General features: G+C 45.1%; 1 protein-coding gene across 1 annotated transcript; it reads right to left on the reverse strand.

The window, feature by feature from the left end:
* Nucleotides 1–14,265, reverse strand: HAO2 (hydroxyacid oxidase 2). The gene is made up of 8 exons (XM_030471984.1): nucleotides 14,161–14,265; nucleotides 12,383–12,535; nucleotides 11,347–11,498; nucleotides 10,267–10,550; nucleotides 9,679–9,894; nucleotides 7,751–7,909; nucleotides 5,984–6,053; nucleotides 1–304 (listed from the first exon to the last, which is right to left on the reverse strand). Exons 2-8 carry the CDS (start codon nucleotides 12,511–12,513, stop codon nucleotides 249–251), a joined length of 1,068 nt encoding a protein of 355 aa, XP_030327844.1. The 5' UTR covers nucleotides 12,514–12,535; nucleotides 14,161–14,265; the 3' UTR covers nucleotides 1–248.
* Between the last annotated feature and the right edge of the window lie 6,820 nt (nucleotides 14,266–21,085).

The following is a 21,085-nucleotide window of genomic DNA, read 5'->3' on the forward strand; positions in this document are numbered from 1 at the left end:
TCTGGTTTAAATAAAATGTATTAAAGCAAGTAACAATTACTCAAGGTGTTGAAGAACTCATTGATCTCAGTAAAAGCAGAGACAAGCCTTTGCAACATGGAACCTTTCATAATCTCCTAAGAAGTTTCCTGCAGGTCTTATCACATAGTTTTTGCACATTCAATGTTTGCACCTCCTTTTTCTCTCTTCAGTCCAGCTGGGACCTCAGCGTGAGGTGCCTCTGTTCAGTGGGCATTGCAGGAGGCCCTTCACAGCTTTGAGAACTGAACTAGGTGTCGGCCAATCTCAGAGACACTGGCACAGCCTGAAATAGAAAAAGGAAGCATGTTGGTGAAAGAGAAAGTTCTGTGGGTGGAACTTGGAAGGCCCCCACTCCAGTCTGATATGAGCCATCTGGGGATGGGTTGGTACTTCAATAGTTCCCTCATCAGAGCCCTACTCCTCAATAGCATCTTCAGCCTTGAGGTTAGGCATGTCTTCCCACACAACAAGAGTTAGAAACATGAAATAAAAAGGCTCTTTATAACAAGCTGAGCAGGGAACCATCTGATCCATCCAGAAGTGAAAGGTAGACAGAGGAGATACAGGGATTGTTCTGTGTCAAGTGACCAGAGGTGGAGATTTGCCATTTCAGTTGGTCAAATCTGGGTGGAATTTCACAGCGCTGCTAAGAAGGTCCCAACCTGCTACTCTTGCAGAGTTCAGCACCCTTTTGCATGTAAAGAAGTGTGAAAGCATCCTGCAAAAAAACCTCAAACTTTTAGGAATCTTTATAGTTGAAAAAGTAACCCAAAAACCCAGCCGGTTAAGAAATGCTCAATGGAATTTCAGTTCCAGTCTCCCAGTCGGCATTTCTATCCACTTGAGTTCAGGGTTGCTAGAGCATGAAAATCTTTAAAACATGATCTGAAGTGGGATAAGATCTTTTGCTGATGTCCGAATACTTCTGCACTGATCTGCATGTTGTACTTGTTCATGTGTGAAACTGGAGTTTGCACCGGGCTGTGTGAATTTGCTGTTCAGTGATGGCGTCAAATGTCACAGGTACAGGTAGGAGCAGCAAGTGAGAAATGCAGAATGAGGAACAACAGTAAAAGCTTGGGGAATCACAGGGGATTTTAAAGGACGTATGATTGCCGAGGTGAGTATCTCCAGAGAGGAGGCCTTTAACACCGGAGCGGGGGGAAGCAGAGCGTCCAGGAGCCTCAGTTCTGAGCGGCAAGAGCCACCGAGGGAGCCTCAAGTCCTCGATAGCACTTGCCCAGGAGCCGGCAGCTCAGCTGACGCGAGCAGCTGACTCACAGGGGGCGGCGCCAGGAGTGACGGCACCAGCCCTCAGTGGGTAAAACCCACCCCAGGGAGCGCGAGCGACCAGGAGCGCGGCGACTAGGGCGGGCAAACAGGGCGTGGCACGTCAGTCAGGGCGTGGCGCGGCAGTTGGCGCAGGCAGGGCGAGCGGGTAGCGAGCGGGATGGTGAGCACTCGCCTCAGGAGCAGGGCCCGATCTGGGAGCTCTGCCTCGGCGGTGGCCAGCGTAGGCACCCAGACAGGGCCGATGAGAGGGGAGGCTGCAGCGCAGACCTCGGACTGTAGAAAGTGCCTCGACTGGTCTCTTGGGGCGAGGGTGCACAATGGACAGGGCTGCACTCTCTGCACCCTGGTGGAGGTCCTCCTGCAGCAGGTGGCTGAGCTGCGGGAGGCTGTTGGAGAGCTAAAAGATGCCAGGGAAGCTGAGAGGAAGCTGGGCTGCTTGCGCCAGGCCCAAACTATGCAGGGGCCACAAACGTCCAGCATTGCTCATATAGGAAAGAAGGAGGGCAGCAACCCAGGAAGCTGGGAATTAGTCACGAGAAAAACTAACAAAAAAAGAAGGAAGAGGACAATTAACAGCAAGGGGCTTCCTACTAAATCTGATGTCCCCACCCAGAACTGCTTTGCAGTTCTGCAGGGGGCTAATGAGAAAGCACCCACCACACCTGATGAACATCCTGCTGATGCACCAGTAAAGAGGATCACTATTGGTGCCTCCAGGAAAAAGCAGAGGGTCATAGTAGTAGGGGACTCTACTTTGAAAGGCACAGAGGCACTCATCTGCTGGCCTGCTCCAGTCTTGAGGGAGGTGTGTTGCCTGCCAAGGGGCTCGGATCAGGGATGTTGCTGAGAGGCTGCCTGCTCTAATAAGTCCTGCTGACTATTACCCTCTTCTAGTGGTCCATGTGGGTGCTAGAGATATAGATAGCAGTAGCCTGGAGAACATTAAGAAGGACTACAGAGCCTTGGGAGAGGTGGTTAGGGGCTCTGGAGCTCAGATAGTTTATCATCGATTCTCCAGGACAAAGGGGAGGACCTTAAAAAAGCTAGGCGCGTTTGGCAGGTTAATAAATGGTTAGAATGGTGGTGCCATAGTCAGGGGTTTGGCTATTTAGAACATGGGGCTCCATTTGGGAGGCCAGATCTACTGGAGGCTGGTGCAGCTGGTCTGACAAAGAAGGGGAAGAGCTGTTTTGGTAGGAGGCTTGCCAGGCTGGTCAAGAAAGCTTTAAACTAGATGTGTTGGGGGAGGGGAGCATTGATCCATCCCAGCACTCCTGGTCAGTTGCCAGCACCTGTAATAAGTGCTTGGAGCGATGTAGAGATGTTCCAGCTGCCCCAGCCATTGAGTCGGCTGCATTTGGAGCTCGGCTAAGGTGCCTCTATACAGACGCCCGTAGTATGGGGAACAAGCAAGAGGAATTAGAGATATGTGCAAGGCTACGGGAATATGATGTCATTGGTATCACAGAAACATGGTGGGATGGTTCCTATGACTGGAGTGTCAGAATGGAAGGTTACAGGCTGTTTAAAAAGACAGGCCCGGCAGACGGGGAAGGGGCGTTGCTATCTATGTCAGTGATAGGCTAGAGAGTATGGAACTCTGTCTGGGGACGGGTAATGAGGTAACAGAGTGTTTGTGGGTCAGGATCAAAGGGAAAACAGCAATGGGGGACATTACGGTGGGGATCTGTTGCAGGCCGCCTGATCAAGAGGACTCTGTGGATGAAGCGCTCTACAGACAGATAGGAGCAGCCTCACGCTCACAGGCCCTTGTCCTCATGGGAGACTTCAACCATCCTGACATCTGGTGGAGGGACGGTACGGCCCGGCACAAGCAATCCAGGAGGTTCCTCGATTGTGTAGAAGACAACTTCCTCTTTCAAGCAATAGAGGAGCCGACGAGGAGAGGTGCCATGCTTGACCTCGTGCTCACCGACAGGGAGGGACTGGTTGGAAATGTGACACTCCAGGGCAGCCTTGGCTGTAGTGATCATGAGATGGTTGAGTTTGAGATCCTCAGGACAGTGAGAAGAGCATGCAGCAAGCTCACTGCCCTGGACTTCAAGAAAGCAGACTTTGGCCTCTTCAGGAACCTCCTTAGTAAGGTTTCATGGGATACAGTCTAGAGGGCAGGGGGGCCCAAGACTGCTGGTTAATGTTCAAGGATCACCTGCTACGTGCTCAAGAGTGTTGTATCCCGACTAGAAGAAAGTGCAGCAGGAGGGCCAGGAGGCCTCCATGGATGGATAAGGAGCTGCTGAGGAAACTTAGAGGGAAAAAAGAAGCTTATAGAAGGTGGAAGCGAGGACAGGCGGCCTGGGAAGAATATAGGAGCATTGCCTGGGAAGCTAGGGACCAGGTTAGGAAAGCTGAGGCCCAGCTAGAATTAAGTTTGGCAAGGGATGTAAAAGATAACAGGAAAGGATTCTATAGATACGTAGCAAATAAAAGACAGACTAGGGACAATGTGGGCCATCTCCAGAAGCTATCAGGAGAACTGGCTACCATGGATCTGGAGAAGGCTGAGGTTCTTAATGACTTCTTTGCCTCAGTCTTCACCAGCAAATGCTCTGACCACACCACGAAAGTCTTGGAAAGCAAATGCAGGGACTGTGAGAATGAAGACCTTAGGCTCACTGTAGGAGAGGATCAGGTTCGAGACCATCTTAAGAACCTGAACGTGCACAAGTCCATGGGACCTGATGAAATCCATCCACGGGCCCTGAAGGAGCTGGCGAATGAAGTTGCTAAACCACTGTCCATCATATTCGACAAATCCTGGCAGTCAGGTGAAGTTCCCAATGACTGGAAGAAGGGTAATATAACCCCCATTTTCAAGAAGGGGAAGATGGAAGACCCAGGGAACTACAGGCCAGTCAGTCTCACCTCTGTGCCTGGCAAAATCTTGGAACAGTTTCTCCTGGAAAACATGCTAAGGCACATGAAAAACAATGAGGTGGTTGGTGACAGCCAACATGGCTTCACTAAGGGGAAATCCTGCCTGACCAATTTGGTGGCCTTCTATGATGGGGCCACGGAACTGATGGACAGGGGCAGAGCAGTTGACGTCATCTACCTGGACTTGTGCAAAGCGTTCAACACTGTCCCGCATGACATCCTTGTCTCTAAATTGGAAAGACATCAATTTGGTAGATGGACCACTGAGTGGATAAAGAACTGGCTCGATGGCCGCACGCAAAGAGTTGTGGTAAATGGCTCGATGTCCAGTTGGAAACCTGTAACGAGTGGTGTCCCTCAGGGATCGGTGTTGGGACCGGTCCTGTTCAACATCTTTGTCGGTGACATGGACAGTGGGATTGAGTGCGCCCTCAGCAAGTTTGCTGATGACACCAAGCTGTGTGGTTCGGTTGATACGCTGGAGGGAAGGGATGCCATCCAGAGGGACCTTGACACGCTTGTGAGGTGGGCTGATGCCAACCTTATGAAGTTTAACCAAGCCAAGTGTAAGGTCCTACACCTGGGTTGGGGCAATCCCAGGCACTGCTACAGGTTGGGCAGAGAAGAGATTCAGAGCAGCCCTGCAGAAAAGGACTTGGGGGTGTTGGTTGACGAGAAGCTTAACATGAGCCAGCAGTGTGCGCTTGCAGCCCAGAAAGCCAACAGTATCCTGGGCTGCATCAAAAGAAGCGTGACCAGCAGGTCAAAGGAGGTGATCCTGCCCCTCTACTCTGCTCTTGTGAGACCTCACTTGGAGTACTGCGTACAGTTCTGGTGTCCTCAACATAAAAAGGACATGGACCTGTTGGAGCGAGTGCAGAGGAGGGTCACGAGGATGATAAGAGGGCTAGAGCACCTCCCCTATGAAGACAGGCTGAGAGAGTTGGGGCTGTTCAGCCTGGAGAAGAGAAGGCTGCATGGAGACCTCATAGCAGCCTTCCAGTATCTGAAGGGGGTCTACAAGGATGCTGGGAAGGGGCTCTTCCTTAGGGACTGTAGTGGTAGGACAAGGGGTAATGGGTTCAAACTTAAACAGGGGAAGTTTAGATTAGATGTAAGGAAGAAGTTCTTTACAGTGAGGGTGGTGAAGCACTGGAATGGGTTGCCCAGGGAGGTTGTGGATGCTCCATCCCTGGCGGTGTTCAAGGCCAGGTTGGACAGAGCCTTGGACCACGTGGTTTAGGGCAAGGTGTCCCTGCCCATGGCAGGGGGGTTGGAACTAGATGATCTTAAGGTCCTTTCCAACCCTTATGATTCTATGATTCTATGTAGAGATTAGAACCTGCACCAAGAGGCTGTATTCTCTAATACACAGAGAAAAAAAACGCATCCCTTTTTTCTGAACTTTTCATGCAGAAAGAAAATTGGTTGCATTTTACCCTGGTAAACATTAAATTAAATACTGAAAGAACATACGCTGCAATTACCAGATAACAGAAATTCCATGTTTTGCTCAGCTCTATTTAGCAGTTTTGCATCTCTTTAATTGGGGTCAGAAGGCTGCTTGAACTTTCTCCTTACAAGCTTCATTGCTAGAGCACCTGAAATATCAAATAGTTTCATACGAAGCAAAGAATCACCTTAACTATAGCAACTAGAACTAGCACAGCTCACATGGATTCCCTTTTTGTGACCCGTCCGCCAGATTTGAGGTGGCTGGCATGCAGAAACCTCTGTATCAGCAATTACAACCAACTTGCCAAATACTTACCAGCTAAGGCCATTGACAAACGAAACTCATCCTGCAAAATCCTCAGCACATCTTGAAGCCCCTCTTCACCCTGCTCCAACAGAGAATGCAGTCAGGGTAAAAGGAGCTCTGGCACAGAGCGATGCAGCAGGATGCTTGCTCTGTGAGAGCTGGGACAGTCCTTTCAGTCCGTGCCAATTCCAGTCTCTCATACAGATGAATGATTAAAATGATATGATGGATGTGCTCAGTTCCTCACAGATTAATTTAGATGCTTTTGCTCTCATGGGTTGGAACTAGGTGATCTTAAGGTCCTTTCCAAGCCAAACCATTCTGTGATTCTATGATTTTATGAACAGGGAAAAAAACAAAGCTGGTTTTCACTGCTGACATTTTCTAGCTGTTTTTTTGTTTGGTGTTTTTTTCTTAGTTTTTAGTTAACCCCCACCAATGGGCTTGTTTTAAAATGTCAAGACTTATAATGGTGACAGTAATGAGAGTTTTAAATATGGAAAGCTTTAAAAACTTCAGTTTAGTCAAACACCGGACTGAATCTTTAAAAAGAGTACACTGTGTGTTTTCCTCTGAGCAAGTGACACCAAGAAGCTCAAAATCACATAAAATGTATGTATGATTTTGGTCTTACTGTAAAATACTGGAGGATTTTTTCTTTCTTTTTCTTTTTTTTTTTTTCCTTAATTTTTATTTTTATTTCTTGCAATAAAGAATGCTTTGGCTGCAGCCAATGTCCATGCTTGCTCATGCCCCTCCTCTCTTGCATGCTAGGGTAATGCGACTGAGATAGGATGTATTGCAGTGTTTAGGATATTCCACTCTATGGCTGACTCAAAAATCCATCTCCTTTCTGTTTGCACTGTAGAAAAAAGCAGGCAACTCACAGCAACTCCCTTTTCATGTCAGGCCGTTTTTCTCTGCTGGCAACAGAAACAGTGCTGCCAACTCGTCCAGGTTTCTCAGAAGATTCAGGTGATTTCTTGCTCAAAGCCTACCTACTGGAACCCACAGCAATCACACCGCTGGACAGGAGTCTCATTTAAAAGATAGATAGGAAATATTTCTAGACCATAAAAATAAGTATTTTTTTCTTTTAGAGAAAAGCTTGAAAGCTCCCATCTAGAGGCTTAAAAGGAAAAATGTAGCAAAGCAAACAACTAGTATAATTACATTTTAATGCTACTTGTATTATGTTAACTTTCTGCATCAGAGGCCTAATTCGTGACTCTGGATCATAGAAGTATGATCTTAAGAAGCAGCAAAGCTGGAGTAGTGGCTCAGGCACCTACAGGACATAGTTGTGCTTGGTCTTGTCCAAAATGTCACAGACATCAGTGGGATGGAGTTCTAGATGTATTTCTGAATAACTCACAACATGGCTATGAAACTGCCCTATCAAAGTAAGCTGACAGCAAATAAAATTGTCAGACTGATCTTTGTAGCAAATAAGCCTGCCTTCAGTTTTCCAAAGCACTGATGGTCCTGAGACCTACAGTATTTTAGCACCAAACTGCAACCCCAAGGAAGTCTCACAAAACAGTGTTATCAACTTCAAAATCACGTGTGAAACTGTAAAATTCAGTGGTATTTTTAAAGCACAGAAAATGTGTGGGTTTGATTCAATTTGGCATGTTTCCACTTAAAATTCAGCAAAACAAAACAAAAGAGTAGATCCTTCACTGCTGAAAACTATCTCTATGACTTTTAAATAACAACAACAGAGTGTTGGAGAATATGAGAAGTAGACATACAAAATCAAAGCTCCTTACTCACCTTGTACGCCAAACCCCATAAAGCTGGTCTTCCAATAAAGACACATTTTGCTCCCAGTGCCAGTGCTTTTAATATATCACTTCCTTTTCGTATTCCACCATCTAAATAGACTTCTATTTTGCCTTGTACTGCCTCCACAACCTCAACCAGAGCATCAATCTGCAAAGAAGCAGCCACTCTCATTTTGAGGTCAGCTTTTGATTTGAAGAGAAAGAGGAGATATTCGAAAGAGACAAGCAGGATAACATACCTTCTTGAAATTAAATGTGTATCATGAATAGCTCAGCGCTAAAAGCTGCAGAATAAAGTGCAGCTCTGTGTTCTGTTTGCCAGATAGTGAGTTTCATTTTCCAGTGCTTTGCTTATACTAATATTCTTTGCTAGCACTTCTGATAAGTGAAAAAAAAACAACTTTTTTTTTTGTTTCTTTCTGAAAGATTTAGAAAATAAATTTCTATGGAAATAATGCTCGTTAATATCTTACTTTCGTTTGAGACAATGATGAATGATGCAAAAGTCTTTAAAAAAGGCTGATATCAAACTTCACCCTGCTACTTATATTTCAGTCTAGTCCTGGTGACGACATGTCAAAAGCCTCCTCAAACTCCCTAAAGCATCTATGAAGGATTTCATTTGCTATGTAGTATGGTCAATGTATCATTTTCTCCAGGCTGTCTCCTGATTCTCCAAGGACCCTTTTCTGTAGAGCACAGTGCAATGCCAGGCTGGTAGTGTAGGGCAATACCATGCAGAAATGGTGGCGGTGGTCCCAAAGGCAGTATAACCAGTGGCAGGACCTTGCACTAGACCTAAATAACTGCTTCACAGCAAACCCAAAGGTCTCTTTTCTACAGTGTTTGATACTCTTCTTCCTTCTTTTCATCTTTGTTAAGCAGAGCAGCTATGACTAAGATCACTGGGTAGATTTTTCCAAACAGTACTAATTTTTTTTTCAGGATTTCAGATTGAAAACTTTCAGGCTGAAATCTTCCAGGAGCAACTCAGCAGGAGAAGGGACAATAGCTTCTGCTGCCAAGCTTGGTACCAGAGGAGTAGCACAGCTGAGCTAGGTATCTATTGGTTTGTCTGTATATGTAAAGAAACTTTGAAGGTAGAAGAGTACTTCAATGTGGATGCCATTTCCATTATTATGTACTTAGCATTTAGGTTAATATATTTTTAATTCATTATTGTCAGTCTTGACATAGAATAAAAGAGAATTCCCTGGTACCTATTTTTATTTGACAGAGGAAAATAAAGAAAAGAAAGTCGGTAAGATACTATGCAGTATAGAACTGTAAAATTAGAACTGGAAAGACTGACAGAAGGCAAATTAAGCCAGTGAAGCACACATACATCCAAACGACCCTTGATTTCTTTGTACAGACCACTTTCTTCAGATAAGTTATCCTTTTTCTGGCTCATGAAAGTCAATAAATTCCCATTTAGACTTGAGTCTGTAAATACGCAAGCAGACGTCTCCCTCAGTCTAGCTGCATTGTTTGTGCGTGTTTTGGCAGATGTGAACAACAAGAATACATTCTGCTCTCATTTGTACATTTGTGGTTCCAGAACTTCATTTTATTTTTGCCCCAGTGCGCAAAGAGTATGTGTGCACTGCACCAGCTACTGAAGACATAAGCAGAAAACTATTACTAACTTAGACCATCAGTTTATCTGCAGATGTGTGGGTTCAGTGCTGCTCACAGGACCCTCCCAAGAAGCTGAGAAAATATTTCAGTGGTAGCATGTGCCAAAGCATGCATCTTACCAGTTTAAAGCTAAAGCACATCTGCACACATCCATAGCCACACAACGAACACACAAGTCCACCAAATGCATGTAGACAAAGACAAGCGTAAAGATATCCACATTAGGACAAATGCGCATACAATAAACACTCATGGGACATCTGTTTTCTCACTTACAGTGGCAGGTCCTCCATCCAGTTGCCTTCCACCATGATTGGACACAATAATTCCCTGAACCCCATGTCTCACTGCCAGCTCTGCATCTTCTTTCGTCAAGATGCCTTTGATGATGATGGGCAGGTGAGTCAGGCTCCGCAGCCAGTAGATATCATTCCAGGTGACCGAAGGATCCAAGCTGTTGGGTGGCAGTCCGTACTCAGAACGGTCATCCCCCTACAGCCATAGGGCAGAAGGAAACCTCATGAACTGTAATAACACAGAGGCCCCTTGAAGTCTTTCTCTGCCCTGAAACAGGTTAATTAAACTTGCTAACAGACATGTTCATCAGCTCCGGAAAGCATGTGTCTCCAAAAGAGAATAATTACAGTGGGGATGGAGATCAGCGTTTCTAAGGCAGCTGGACTGGAATTTTGAAGCCAGAAGCCAGGCTGGCAGGAGGTCAAGCCAGGACGCTGGAGAACCAGAAAGGGAGAAGATACACCCTGGATACAGCAGATGCCAAAGCAGCAGTTATCTAGTGGTTTTTTTTGTCTCATGTGGTGCACACCAGCACAGTGAATGAAAGGATGGGCTCATTTTACAAACCTCAAAGGCTCCTTCCAAGTTCTTCAGTTTCATGTGGGGAGGAAGGCAGAAACCATTGCGGATATCATCACGTCTTTTGCCCGTGTAGGGCAGATCTGCGGTGAGGACAAGGCCCTGGAAGCCCAAGGCCTCTGCCCGTTGGACCAACTGTTTGGAAACTGCCCTGTTGCGGTGGATGTAGAGCTGGAACCACCGGAAGCCGCCGGGGGCAGCCGCAGCAATCTCCTCCAGCGTGCAGGTAGAGTACGTGCTGGCAATGTAACAGGTATTCATTGCTGTGGCAGCTTGGGGAGGTATTGGAGAACAATCAGAACCAAAGTCATTTGAACAATCTTGCCAGATAACAGGTACAAAACTATGTCCTGCTTACAGAGACCAATTGACAGCTATGCACCCGAGATTTAAAATGGCTATTTTACTATGCAGTGTTGTAGGATCATGGTTGAGAAAGCAAGAAAGGGGGACATAAGTTACCAAGTGGTGCTTTCATACTGCAACTGTTTATTTTAAAAGCATCAGCTTTATCTTTATGACTCTGTCCTCATAGGAATGCATGTCAAAGGCACTCACTGGAGATGGAAGCACACACAGGAAAAAAACCAAACCAACATTTCTAGGGGTCAGCCTCCAAATCTGCCACAGGAATTGGGAAGAGAGGTTATCCTTTTCTCCAAGGGAGACACTGTTCTTAACCAGTAACAAAGAATTTACAGGCTGAGTCCCATCCACCACGTTTATGTCCTATCTAGAGCCCCCAGGACTGAGAACCTCATATGGCTCTTTGTGTTAGACAGAAATGTGTCCACTGCCTCTGCCTTAAGTTTACAGCACCCTCAACAGGGCGGATCTCACAATAGTGGTAGCTGGAGAATAAAAGCAATGTCTAAACAGCTTCCCATGCGCTCTGTGTAAACAGACCCAAGTGGGTCATCCACGAAAAGGGGTGTCAGAAAGTGGAAAAGGAGTTTGCCTATTCAAGCCTGGAGATTTTGTTCAGACACACTTCAAGTTATCCTAACAGCTTCTTGAGGCTTTTCGACAAACCTGTTTTTGCTACATTACAGTGAAGCAGAAGAGTACCTCTGGCTGTGCTTTTCTCTCCTTCAGGCCATGCTAGCTGGTGGAAGCCGGTAGGGGCGATTCCTACAGGAAAGCTGATTTCAGTCCCGAGGAGCTTAGTCCTAATGTCCATCTCAGATACATCCCGCAGCATACGTGGCCGGAAACGAATTCTGTAAAGCAAAAAAAAAAAAAGAATCCTTCAGGATAGTGGCTGTTCAGTGGCATTTCTGAAGTTTCATGGAAACCAGGTCTTCATTTACCTATTGCAATGCAGGAACCCGAGCCAACAAAGAAAACAGCATATAACCAAGTCTCTTTGTCTTTTCTCTTCTCTTTTAGAGGTCAATTCAGCTGGTAGTTCAGCCACTCACACTTTTCATTAACCTCATACTTCTGCTTACTGGCCACAATACATCATTTTTGCATTTCCCACCTCAGCTCACTGGGTCTTGTTCTCCCACTGTCCATCCCACAGATTCCTTCGACTTGCAGCCCAGCCCAGGTCACAGCCAACACCCAGGCCTTCCACCCCACCTTCCACCCCACCACTTCATACGTCTATCCTCAGTGTACATTGTGCCTGCCCTCACTCTCTGCAGCACGTTCCCCAAATCCCATCCTGCTTACAGGTAGGCTTCCTGCTGTTCACCAGATGCTCCTCATTGCACCTCATTCTCTTACAACTATTCATCCCCTTTCCTGTCCTACCATGCCAAGCCGTGCCATGCTATGCCATGCCATGCCATACCATAACATACCACACCACACTGCAACCACACCACACCACACCATACGTACCGTACCATACCAGACCAGACCAGACCATACCATACCCTACTGTTTGTCTGAACCTCAGCATCCTTTATACCTCATACAACCTGTCACATTCAGCCTAGCATCAGAGCATGCTCCTTATGTCATTCCAGTAAGTGCATTTTGCTTCGGGGCCACCTTGAAAGGACAAGGTATTAGCTATCTTTGCTTGTGAAGCCCAAACACTTGCACAAAAACATAGTTTAAAAGCTTTTAGTACAACATTTCCTCCTCACATTACCTTTTATATGCCAGAATGTTTTCATCTCGGGTGCTACAGTCATCTGCTCCAGCTGCAAAAAAATCCCAAGCAATCTTGGGTAAATGCTTTTTAGCATAAGCTTCAAAGTCTGAAAGACACACCATAGCCATTGCCGAGAGAGGCTCTGGGAACCTTAAAGAAAAGAGTAACACGGAGCAGAAATTAGATCCTTCATCTCTCCTTCTCTCTTCCAGGGGCTCTAATGTCACTTAATGCAAATCTTGGACCCATCTGTCTTGTAGAAAAGTTGCTGAGAGGTTGTGTCCGTCTATCTAGCCATTTATCCTCTCCCCTAATATGAGGAAAACTTGCAGATGTAGCCATAAAACTAGGAAGAAGCTTGAATCTCTGTGCCCCTCTTTATTCTGTCTATTTTAGGTCCTCTGCTATTTTAAGACACAGCAATTGTGTAATTCTGTCATAAATTCCATCATAAAGCTAGCTGGGCTATTTGTTCTGCTAATTCTCCTCAAAGGTTGTCCCAGAATATCCTTTGCTGGATTACTCTTTAGAATGGCTCCCTGACTGAACAGCTAGTTACAGAGCACAGTGGCTAAATTCAAGCTCATGAAATCTGGAAACAAGTAAATACAGTGTCTGCATCTAGCCTGCTCCAGCATGAACGCATTGTAAAAGTATGTCCAGACTCTGAGTGCAAGTCATTGTCAAGGCCAGCATTGTGGAAAACCGAAGTATTTTCTACAGATCTTCATTTCTCTTTAGTAGCAAATACTTTCTGAGTGTTTGCATTTCATACTGGAGCACCGATACATACTGAAAAAGGAGCATACAGAATTTGGACAAACTAGGAGAAAACACTGTCAAAAAACAAATTCCACAACATGAAACATTATTCTAAAGTCCTCAATCTTTCAGAGAACAGAAGTTGCATTTGGTGACCCACATGTCTAAGCAAACCGACATAAATGCTGCCTAGCAAATGCCTGCACCTCGATGCTTTTAAACCAGGCAGGCCTAAAAACTATGCAAATGAATGTTTTAGCCAACTATGTGTGAGGCAACATGTACAAAGCACAGACAAAATCAATTTGCTAAATTGCTTGTTGCGATGACTTCTGCAGCTCGGATTAAAATGGGCATTTTTCAGTGTGTCTGAAAACATGACGTTCTAAACCAGTGTGGTTTGGTTGAACCTTTTCAAAATGTCCAGGAAGAAGTAAATATCTGAGTTTTTAGGATTATCCTTCCACCTCTGATTAGCAGGGGTTGCAAGGGAACCAGAACCTGTCCCATGTGTCCAGTGTTGTGCACTTCTGGCACAGGTAAACACATATGTTACGTACAAGATCCAACCTGTCAAACTGCAGCCATGAGTATGTCTCACTGACCGAGGTCTCTTTGTATATGCTTGAAAGTCAGGGTTCCTAATTCTCAGCTAGGAAAGAGTCCAAGATGAGGGACTCTCTGGAAAATGAAGAAGAAATGTGACTCTCTTTGGTATTGTTTTGTCTCCTCTGACAGGCATTAAGTAGCAGGTGATAAAAATATCCCAAGCCCTCTCAGCATGCCTGCAAGACATCAAGCACTGCTGATAGCACAAGTCTTCATATACCATGCATCGTGACATACCATAAACCATGTATCACGACTTCTGTTGTTCCAACTGTTTGGAAGGTCAAAACCAGCAATTGGAATAAAGATAAACCAAGTCCTCTCATGGCAAAATAAATGGGAAATTTAAAGAACCCAGATCCAGTCCTCACCATCTCCCAATTCAGATCTCAGCTCAGACTTACTTTGGGTTTCAGGGAGAGCTGCAGGTGGTGAGATCCTCTCCTTCAAGTTTGCCTGCAAACAGGATGCAGAGGAGCTCTTTTCACTGAGTAGCTGCTGGTTTTAATGGAGTCAATAAGCAACCACCAGAGATTAAAGCTCAACCCTGAAGTAAACTTTGTACTGTTTGTATAACACTGACTCCGTTTTGCTGTCAGGTGATTAAAAGTTCCTTCCAAAAACATGCATCACCTTGTCAGCAGCACTGGAGCTATGCTCCTTGGCGGTGGCTGAAGGCTGAGTGTTCATTTAGGGGAGCAGCAGTATTTCAGTGGTTTTGACTGAATCTCTACGCTGTTGGTAACTTGCTGCTGAATGTGATACGAATCCCACCAAAATGATGATCCACAGACAGTGTGAGTTGCTACAGCCCACAGCTACAGAGCCTTGAATCTTTACCACCATGTGTGGAGGAGACATGTTTTTCTTCTTACAGTATATAAGCAAGTCAAGTACCCTTTTGTCTTCTGCCATTTTTAGAGGACTATGAGTGCTCTCATGATCCGGTTTCTCTCCCGCTGAGCTTGCAGGTTCCCTCCTTTGGCTCCCCAACCGGCCATCTCCCAGGAGGACCACCCGTCCTCTCCTTTTCCTGTGCTTGGAGCTGGTGAGACTTCTCTTAGCTTCCCTCCTTCTCTCCTGCTAAGCATTACAAACCAGGACTGAGGTGTCAACAGATTTATGATATTGACTTAAATTTGCAAGATATGAAAAGCAAACACTGGACAGTTTTATTTGTCCTTTGTTTTTCTTAGTTTTTAGGGTTCATGTTTTCAATTTTTCCATGAGAGCTTGAAACTTTGATTTTTACTAACTGAAAATGGAGGTATTTTTCTCATAAACATATGATACAAGGTGCAGAGTGTGAGGCAGAAACTTCTGAAAACATTCCCAAAGTCTTACCAGTATTGTCGCTCTCCCCACCCAAGCTGGGCAAACGAGTGAGCCAAAGGACTGTGAAAGAGCTGGAAGCTGAACAGAGCTGCAGTCTCGGGACCTCGTGTCCAAGAGGCTGGTCTGATCCAGGACTGCAGAAATCCTAGGTCACTGACACCATCTGTAGTCAACACCTATTCTTCTGTTGGAGATATTCATGAGACTGCCCAAACTGTGCCAGGCATGACCATCTATACTATTGCTTTTAAAACTCTTCAAACTTCAGCCTTCAGTGCTCATTCTCTCCATCAGCACTCTGAAGCCTGATTCTGGCATCCAGCTATGGATATGGATGTCACTCAGGAGAAAAGGTGACACATAGCTGGAGCGCCCTTGAGCTCCTCGGTTAGCTTTCCTGCCCTTGCTGCAGACAGCCTTCGAATCACTTCTGAAGAGCAAAGTCCCATCTCTATCTGCGCACAAGGGAGCGCATCCCTGGGAAGGGAAGGAAAATCCTGCGCTCATTCTCCATCCACTAGATGTCAGCTTTGGGTCGTATATATTCATCTAGGATGGTAGCAACAAACAACAAAAATATAAGTACTTGATGGCCTGCCAGCCACTATGGCCTTAAAACTGATATGATCACGTCCCAAGAGTGCCTGCTAATATGTTTGGAAATCTTCATTCCCTGTGCTTTATTCTTAACGTTTTCTGGTGTACAGCATAGCAATAAATGGAGCTACATCTGTTTTGCCCTGATCTTCATCTCAGCCTACAAGTTATCTGCAGGGTCTCCTGTTGTATTTCTCATTATGCTGATCTCAGTACTCCACTACTTAAGAGATTCAAATTGGAGCCTCCTCACCAAACCATAAAGTTTATAGTTTCATGGTTATCATAATTTTATGTGAATTAAAAATAGTCTGTGACTACTGTATTTTGGATCAGAAGAGGGGAAAAATCTCTACTTTCTTGCTGTGGCTTTTAAGAGACTGTACTTTGTATCAAGCTATATTCTATTCCTTCAGCAATGGACTCAATTCATAGTATAAATGACTTCTTGTCATTATATAAGAAGTATTTTCTTGGATACTGGTAATACGGATTTAGCTGTGAAGCACTGAAGTTCTAGGGAAATCAGAATTTGCTACAGAGACAATAACTTTTATTGGAGCCCCTGCTATATACTTGAAAAAAGTGGACAAGTTTTCATTGGAGTACAATAAGACTTAAAAATACTCTCTAAAAACTTCACTGAAAGCCTTGCTGCCTTCTTTTGAGGAGTGAAGAAAACAATATAAGATATACTCACACATCTGCTCCAGCCTTGCAGGTAGTGTCAAGCACAGCCAACAGCTTGATTTTTGCACAGATCAGCATAGCTGGGCTTTTGTAGTTGCTTATTGTTCAATACAAGCATAGTCAAAGGCTTGTGAGTCCAAACACAAAGATCCTGTGTAAATCTGTGCTCCAGCTCCTCTTAGAATCACAGTGCTCATTACTGCAGTGCATTATTATTTTGATTGCCTTCTCACAGACGGCAAACCACCATGGGTCAGGCTGACATTTACCTCACTGATGCACCCATTCATAGTGGGTTCGGTCTGGGAATTTACAACACTTCAGTGAAGAATCTGGTAAACTCTAAACAATGTAAATAACTCAGATCACGTAACAGTTTGCATACAGTAACCATTGTTTTTCTTTATCAGAGATCTGTCCTGGGCACATGCCCCATGTTTGGAAGGAAAATTCTTTTTTCTTGCATGCCAGGCATGCAAGAAAGTTTTTCCAAAATTAAATACTTAAATAGCCGTCCATCTATTATAGGTGGAGATGGCAACAAATCTTGTATTTAACATTGCCTAACACTTTTGATTATAAGATCTAGTTTTCAGTTGCTTTTAATTTTGTCATATTTTAATCATTCTAGGCTGAAATTTTCCATCCTCAATTTTGGGCTGAAGTTTTTTGGGAACGTTTCACTGAAAGCCAGTCAGCAACTTCCAAGAATGAGGTTATTGAAAACTATGGTGGTTGGCCCATACTGAAAATGTCTTACAGTGGTTTCCCTGCAGTTCAGTGCTTCACTCAGGGGTTTGAAATGAGCAGGGGCTGATCCCTCGGGGCATCAGCCTGTGCTTGCTGGCCATATGAAAATCCAGCCAGATCTGACCTAGCTGTAAATCACTGCTCTCTGCTTGCACATGCTCAGCAGAGCTTGTCTGAAATCCAGATGTTATCTTTACTGAAGACTTAACTAGCACAGAGCATGCTTCTGCCCACAGTCAAAGCAACTCAGAAAGCCCCAAATAGGAGCAGAGGGCAGAGAGATGGCCACCCCCACTCTCCCACCCCCCCATGCCACCGGTGTTTGGGTTCATCCTTAAGGAAAAGGGGAGAAGGAAGAGAAAAATTATGGCTCTAAAGAAGAGCTGCAGGACAGGACCTAGGATCCGGCAGGGTGGGATGTGCAGAGGTGATAAGGTCAGAGACAGAGCAAATGGGAGTAAAAGAGGGCAGGGATATGGCAGGATGACAGGACTTCAGGGGGATAGAATAATCAAGAGAAGGAGACAGATCTGGGGAAGAGGCAAAAGGGGACAGCCTGTGAAACAGTGGGCAGAAAGAGTTCTAGGAGACTACCACATATTTAAACACCTCTGTCTCCAAAACCCAGAAGAGAGCTTGGTTTATTCTCAGCATTACTCTGTGGAACAGCAAATAGCTACAGAGTCCTTTGGGAAGACAGGTCTCATGTATCCCCAGTGTTAGAGTTTCAAAAAGGACGAGTGTTTCCCGCTAGCAGATGACTCCAGGCCAATGAGGCGGAGCTCCTTATTGTGTCTCTGCAAGTCCAACCATATAAAGTCTCACATCTCTTGTGTACTGTCACATGTGTTAAAACGTCATTTCTGAGCCTTTCTTTCTGGCTTACCTGACATGCCAATGTCACCTAACTACAAGCCTTCCTATAAGGTAGCTGAATCTCACATTGACATCTCTGCATCAGCATTAAAAAAAGGGTTGGAAGCAGATAAGGTTTAACTAGCATGCAACACAGAGCACCAAGCAAAGATCTGCTAAACCAGTGACAACAGGACACAGTGAAATTGCTGGATGCAAAAGCAGATTGGGTCTGGAAAGAAACACTGAGACTGCTAGTCCACAGACAGTTCATTGCTGGTAACACTGTGTTGGCACAGCCTCCCTGCTTCCAGTCTCTGAGCATTCAGAGCTGTTCTGGACACTACCACCACACCAGTACTAACCTCTGTGCTCTGCACCCTTGGCTGTAAAATAGACATTACTTTGCTAATATGTCCAGAACTGGTTCAGGGCCCTTCTTTTTTGGCTGGGCTCTGCAAGAGCTAGTAGACTTAGGCTACCTGAAATAAGGCAATCCAAATTCATGGACACATTGAGAAAACCATGCCTCATGGGGTCTTACCCCTGTTGCCTCATAGTGCCACTACAGCCCTGTGCATGGAATGGTCAGAAAAACAATGATCCTTTTCCCTTGCAAGGTGCAGAGATCCCTTCTGTCTTTTCACAAAGTGAAGAGAATCAAGCACAGTAGACTATCCAAATCACAGGCTGGATTTCCAGCTTCATCCCAATCCAAGCTACAGCAAGACCTTTCAGCTGACAACTTCTTTGGTGTAAGGGAGCCTCCCTCTCTCCCACACCACATCTCTCTTAGTCTCCCTGGATGTGGCTGCTCATAGGTGGAGCACAATGTATCCTGCTCCATCAGGCTGAATCTTCCGACATCTCTAGATTCTCTCAGTAATCTGAATTTTTATGCTATCCTTTCTTTCATCTCATCCTTACCCTTTTTCTTCATGCCTCCTTTCTCTCCCCAAAATACAGGAGGAGCCAGGAGCATGCTTCTGGGTGCTACTGTGGAAGTCTGTTCCCTTCCTACTGAGGAAGATCTGGAGTGCTTTGTGGCACTGAAGAGAGATGATGCAGTCTTTTCACCAGGTTACCCCTCTTCTTAAAGGTACAGGAACTGCTGCTTCTGACACCAGCAATGTTAGAATCAGGACAATAGGTTGAGAAGAAAGATCACATCAGGTTTTGATGCACGAGACCCAGTTACTGTTGTGTGAGAAATCATGGGCTGCAGGTAGGAAGGAGGGAGGGTAGCAGGGTCACAGGCTGAGCACACAACCATACAAAAGAGAAGTTCCAAAGTCATACAGCATTGTTTATCTCAAGACATGTATCTATGACCACTGTCAAGCAAATAACTGCACAAGTAAGTACAACCTGTAAAATAGGGGTAAGGGCATGAAGTGAGCAAGAGTTAGGGAAGAAGCAGCACAGATGCTGTACTTCCCAGAACACTCTTTGGTTCTCACTAGCTGCTGCCAAAGCTGCCTCCAAAGACACTGAGCTCACACAAGGTGGAGCAGCAGAGGAGCTCAGGCATGGCTCAGCTCTGAGTTTTTCACTTGATTTTCATGGGCAACTGTTCCTCTTAAAGTCATGGAGTCAGAGGCAGCTGGATATGACATTAATCATAATATACCCTTATGTAGATTTAGCTGCAAGTTATTTTGTCCGTAACCTTACCTGGCCTAGTAGGCCAGCTAGGCTTGTGTAGCTCTCTAGGCTTTCTCTTCCTTCTCTGCCTTGTTTTTAAAGCACCATGGTACCCTGGCAGTGAAAGAAGCAGCTCACTCAAATCCACAGTGCAGAACAGAAACAGAAACAAGTGGTCCCTGGGACCTGCAGCCTCTGAGATGAAGAACATTCTGGGCTTGTTGTCCACTTCCATTTTATAAGCTGAGCAAAGTCCCGGTAACTGCCACTTGCAGTAGCAGTGTTGTTGCTATCTGACCACCACTTGGGAATCAGTGAGGACTAAGTCTTTATCTGCCATTGCATAGCTGCCATAGAAGAACAGAAAAGTAGGGCTGAGAGGAGAAGCCATCTAGTCCATTCCTCTTCCTGAAATCAGAATCAGCCATACTTATGCCCATCTCCATTCATGGAGATTCCATGACCTCCAAAGAAAACCAGTTTCATTGATTTACTACCCTCAACACAAGGAATATTTACAGATGTTTCACCTGGACCTCCGTTCCCATAATTTAAGCTGTTACCTGCCCATAGTAGACACAGAAAAAGATTCACTCCTGTTCTCTTTACGTCTGTCTGTCTTTGAAACATTTAAAGATCATTGCTTGGCAACCCCCTCTATCGTCTCTTTTCTAAACCAAGCTATGCAAATTCCTTCAGCCTTTCCTCATAAGCCATGTTTTCTAGACTTCTGGTCATCCCCAATTCTGTCCTGTGACTTTCCAGCTGTTCCACATCCTTCCAGGATTAAAGGACCAGAAAGAGGACATGATCCTCCAGCTGAGTCCTCTCCTGCCCTTATCTGGAACAAAGCAGAAAGAATATGCCAATACTCCTGTTTATACAGCTGTAATGGTAGGAGAGTATTTTTGTATTAATTGCTTAGTAGTATGTTCCTTACTCATTTCTTCACATGTGCCATTCCACCCAGAGACTAAGAAAGGAGCCAAACGCTTTCGTTCATCTCTTTCAAAGAAGTAGTCTTATCTCTTTTCCAACTAGGATAAATGTCAGGCTAAGGATAATAGAAGTCTCAAACCCCAGACATCAACCACCTAGCAAAAAACTCTCATTTTTTGCTGAAAATGTTGAGAGGAAATAGATGTCAAAAACACCCTCCGTCCCAAATACATGACAGAGACACCCTAATACATCCAGGGTGTCTGCTCAGAGAAACAGACAGAGAGAACCTGATGGAATATATGATATAAAGGAGGCCTTTGAGCAACAATGTCAAGAACATTTTATCATGAAAAATCCACCTCAGCCTTCAGATTTCATGGTGATGGAGGGCAGAAAATAAAGGAGGTTTTCATGACTCTCCTTCTGAATGAGAACATAGACTCAAAACCACAACTGAGGGGCTCTTTTAAGCCTTAAGACTGAATTAGTGTTTAAGCTGAGCCTAGGACTCTGGAA

The sequence above is a fragment of the Strigops habroptila genome, chromosome 2 (assembly GCF_004027225.2).
Source record: "Strigops habroptila isolate Jane chromosome 2, bStrHab1.2.pri, whole genome shotgun sequence".
In the NCBI taxonomy this organism is placed as follows: domain Eukaryota; kingdom Metazoa; phylum Chordata; class Aves; order Psittaciformes; family Psittacidae; genus Strigops; species Strigops habroptila.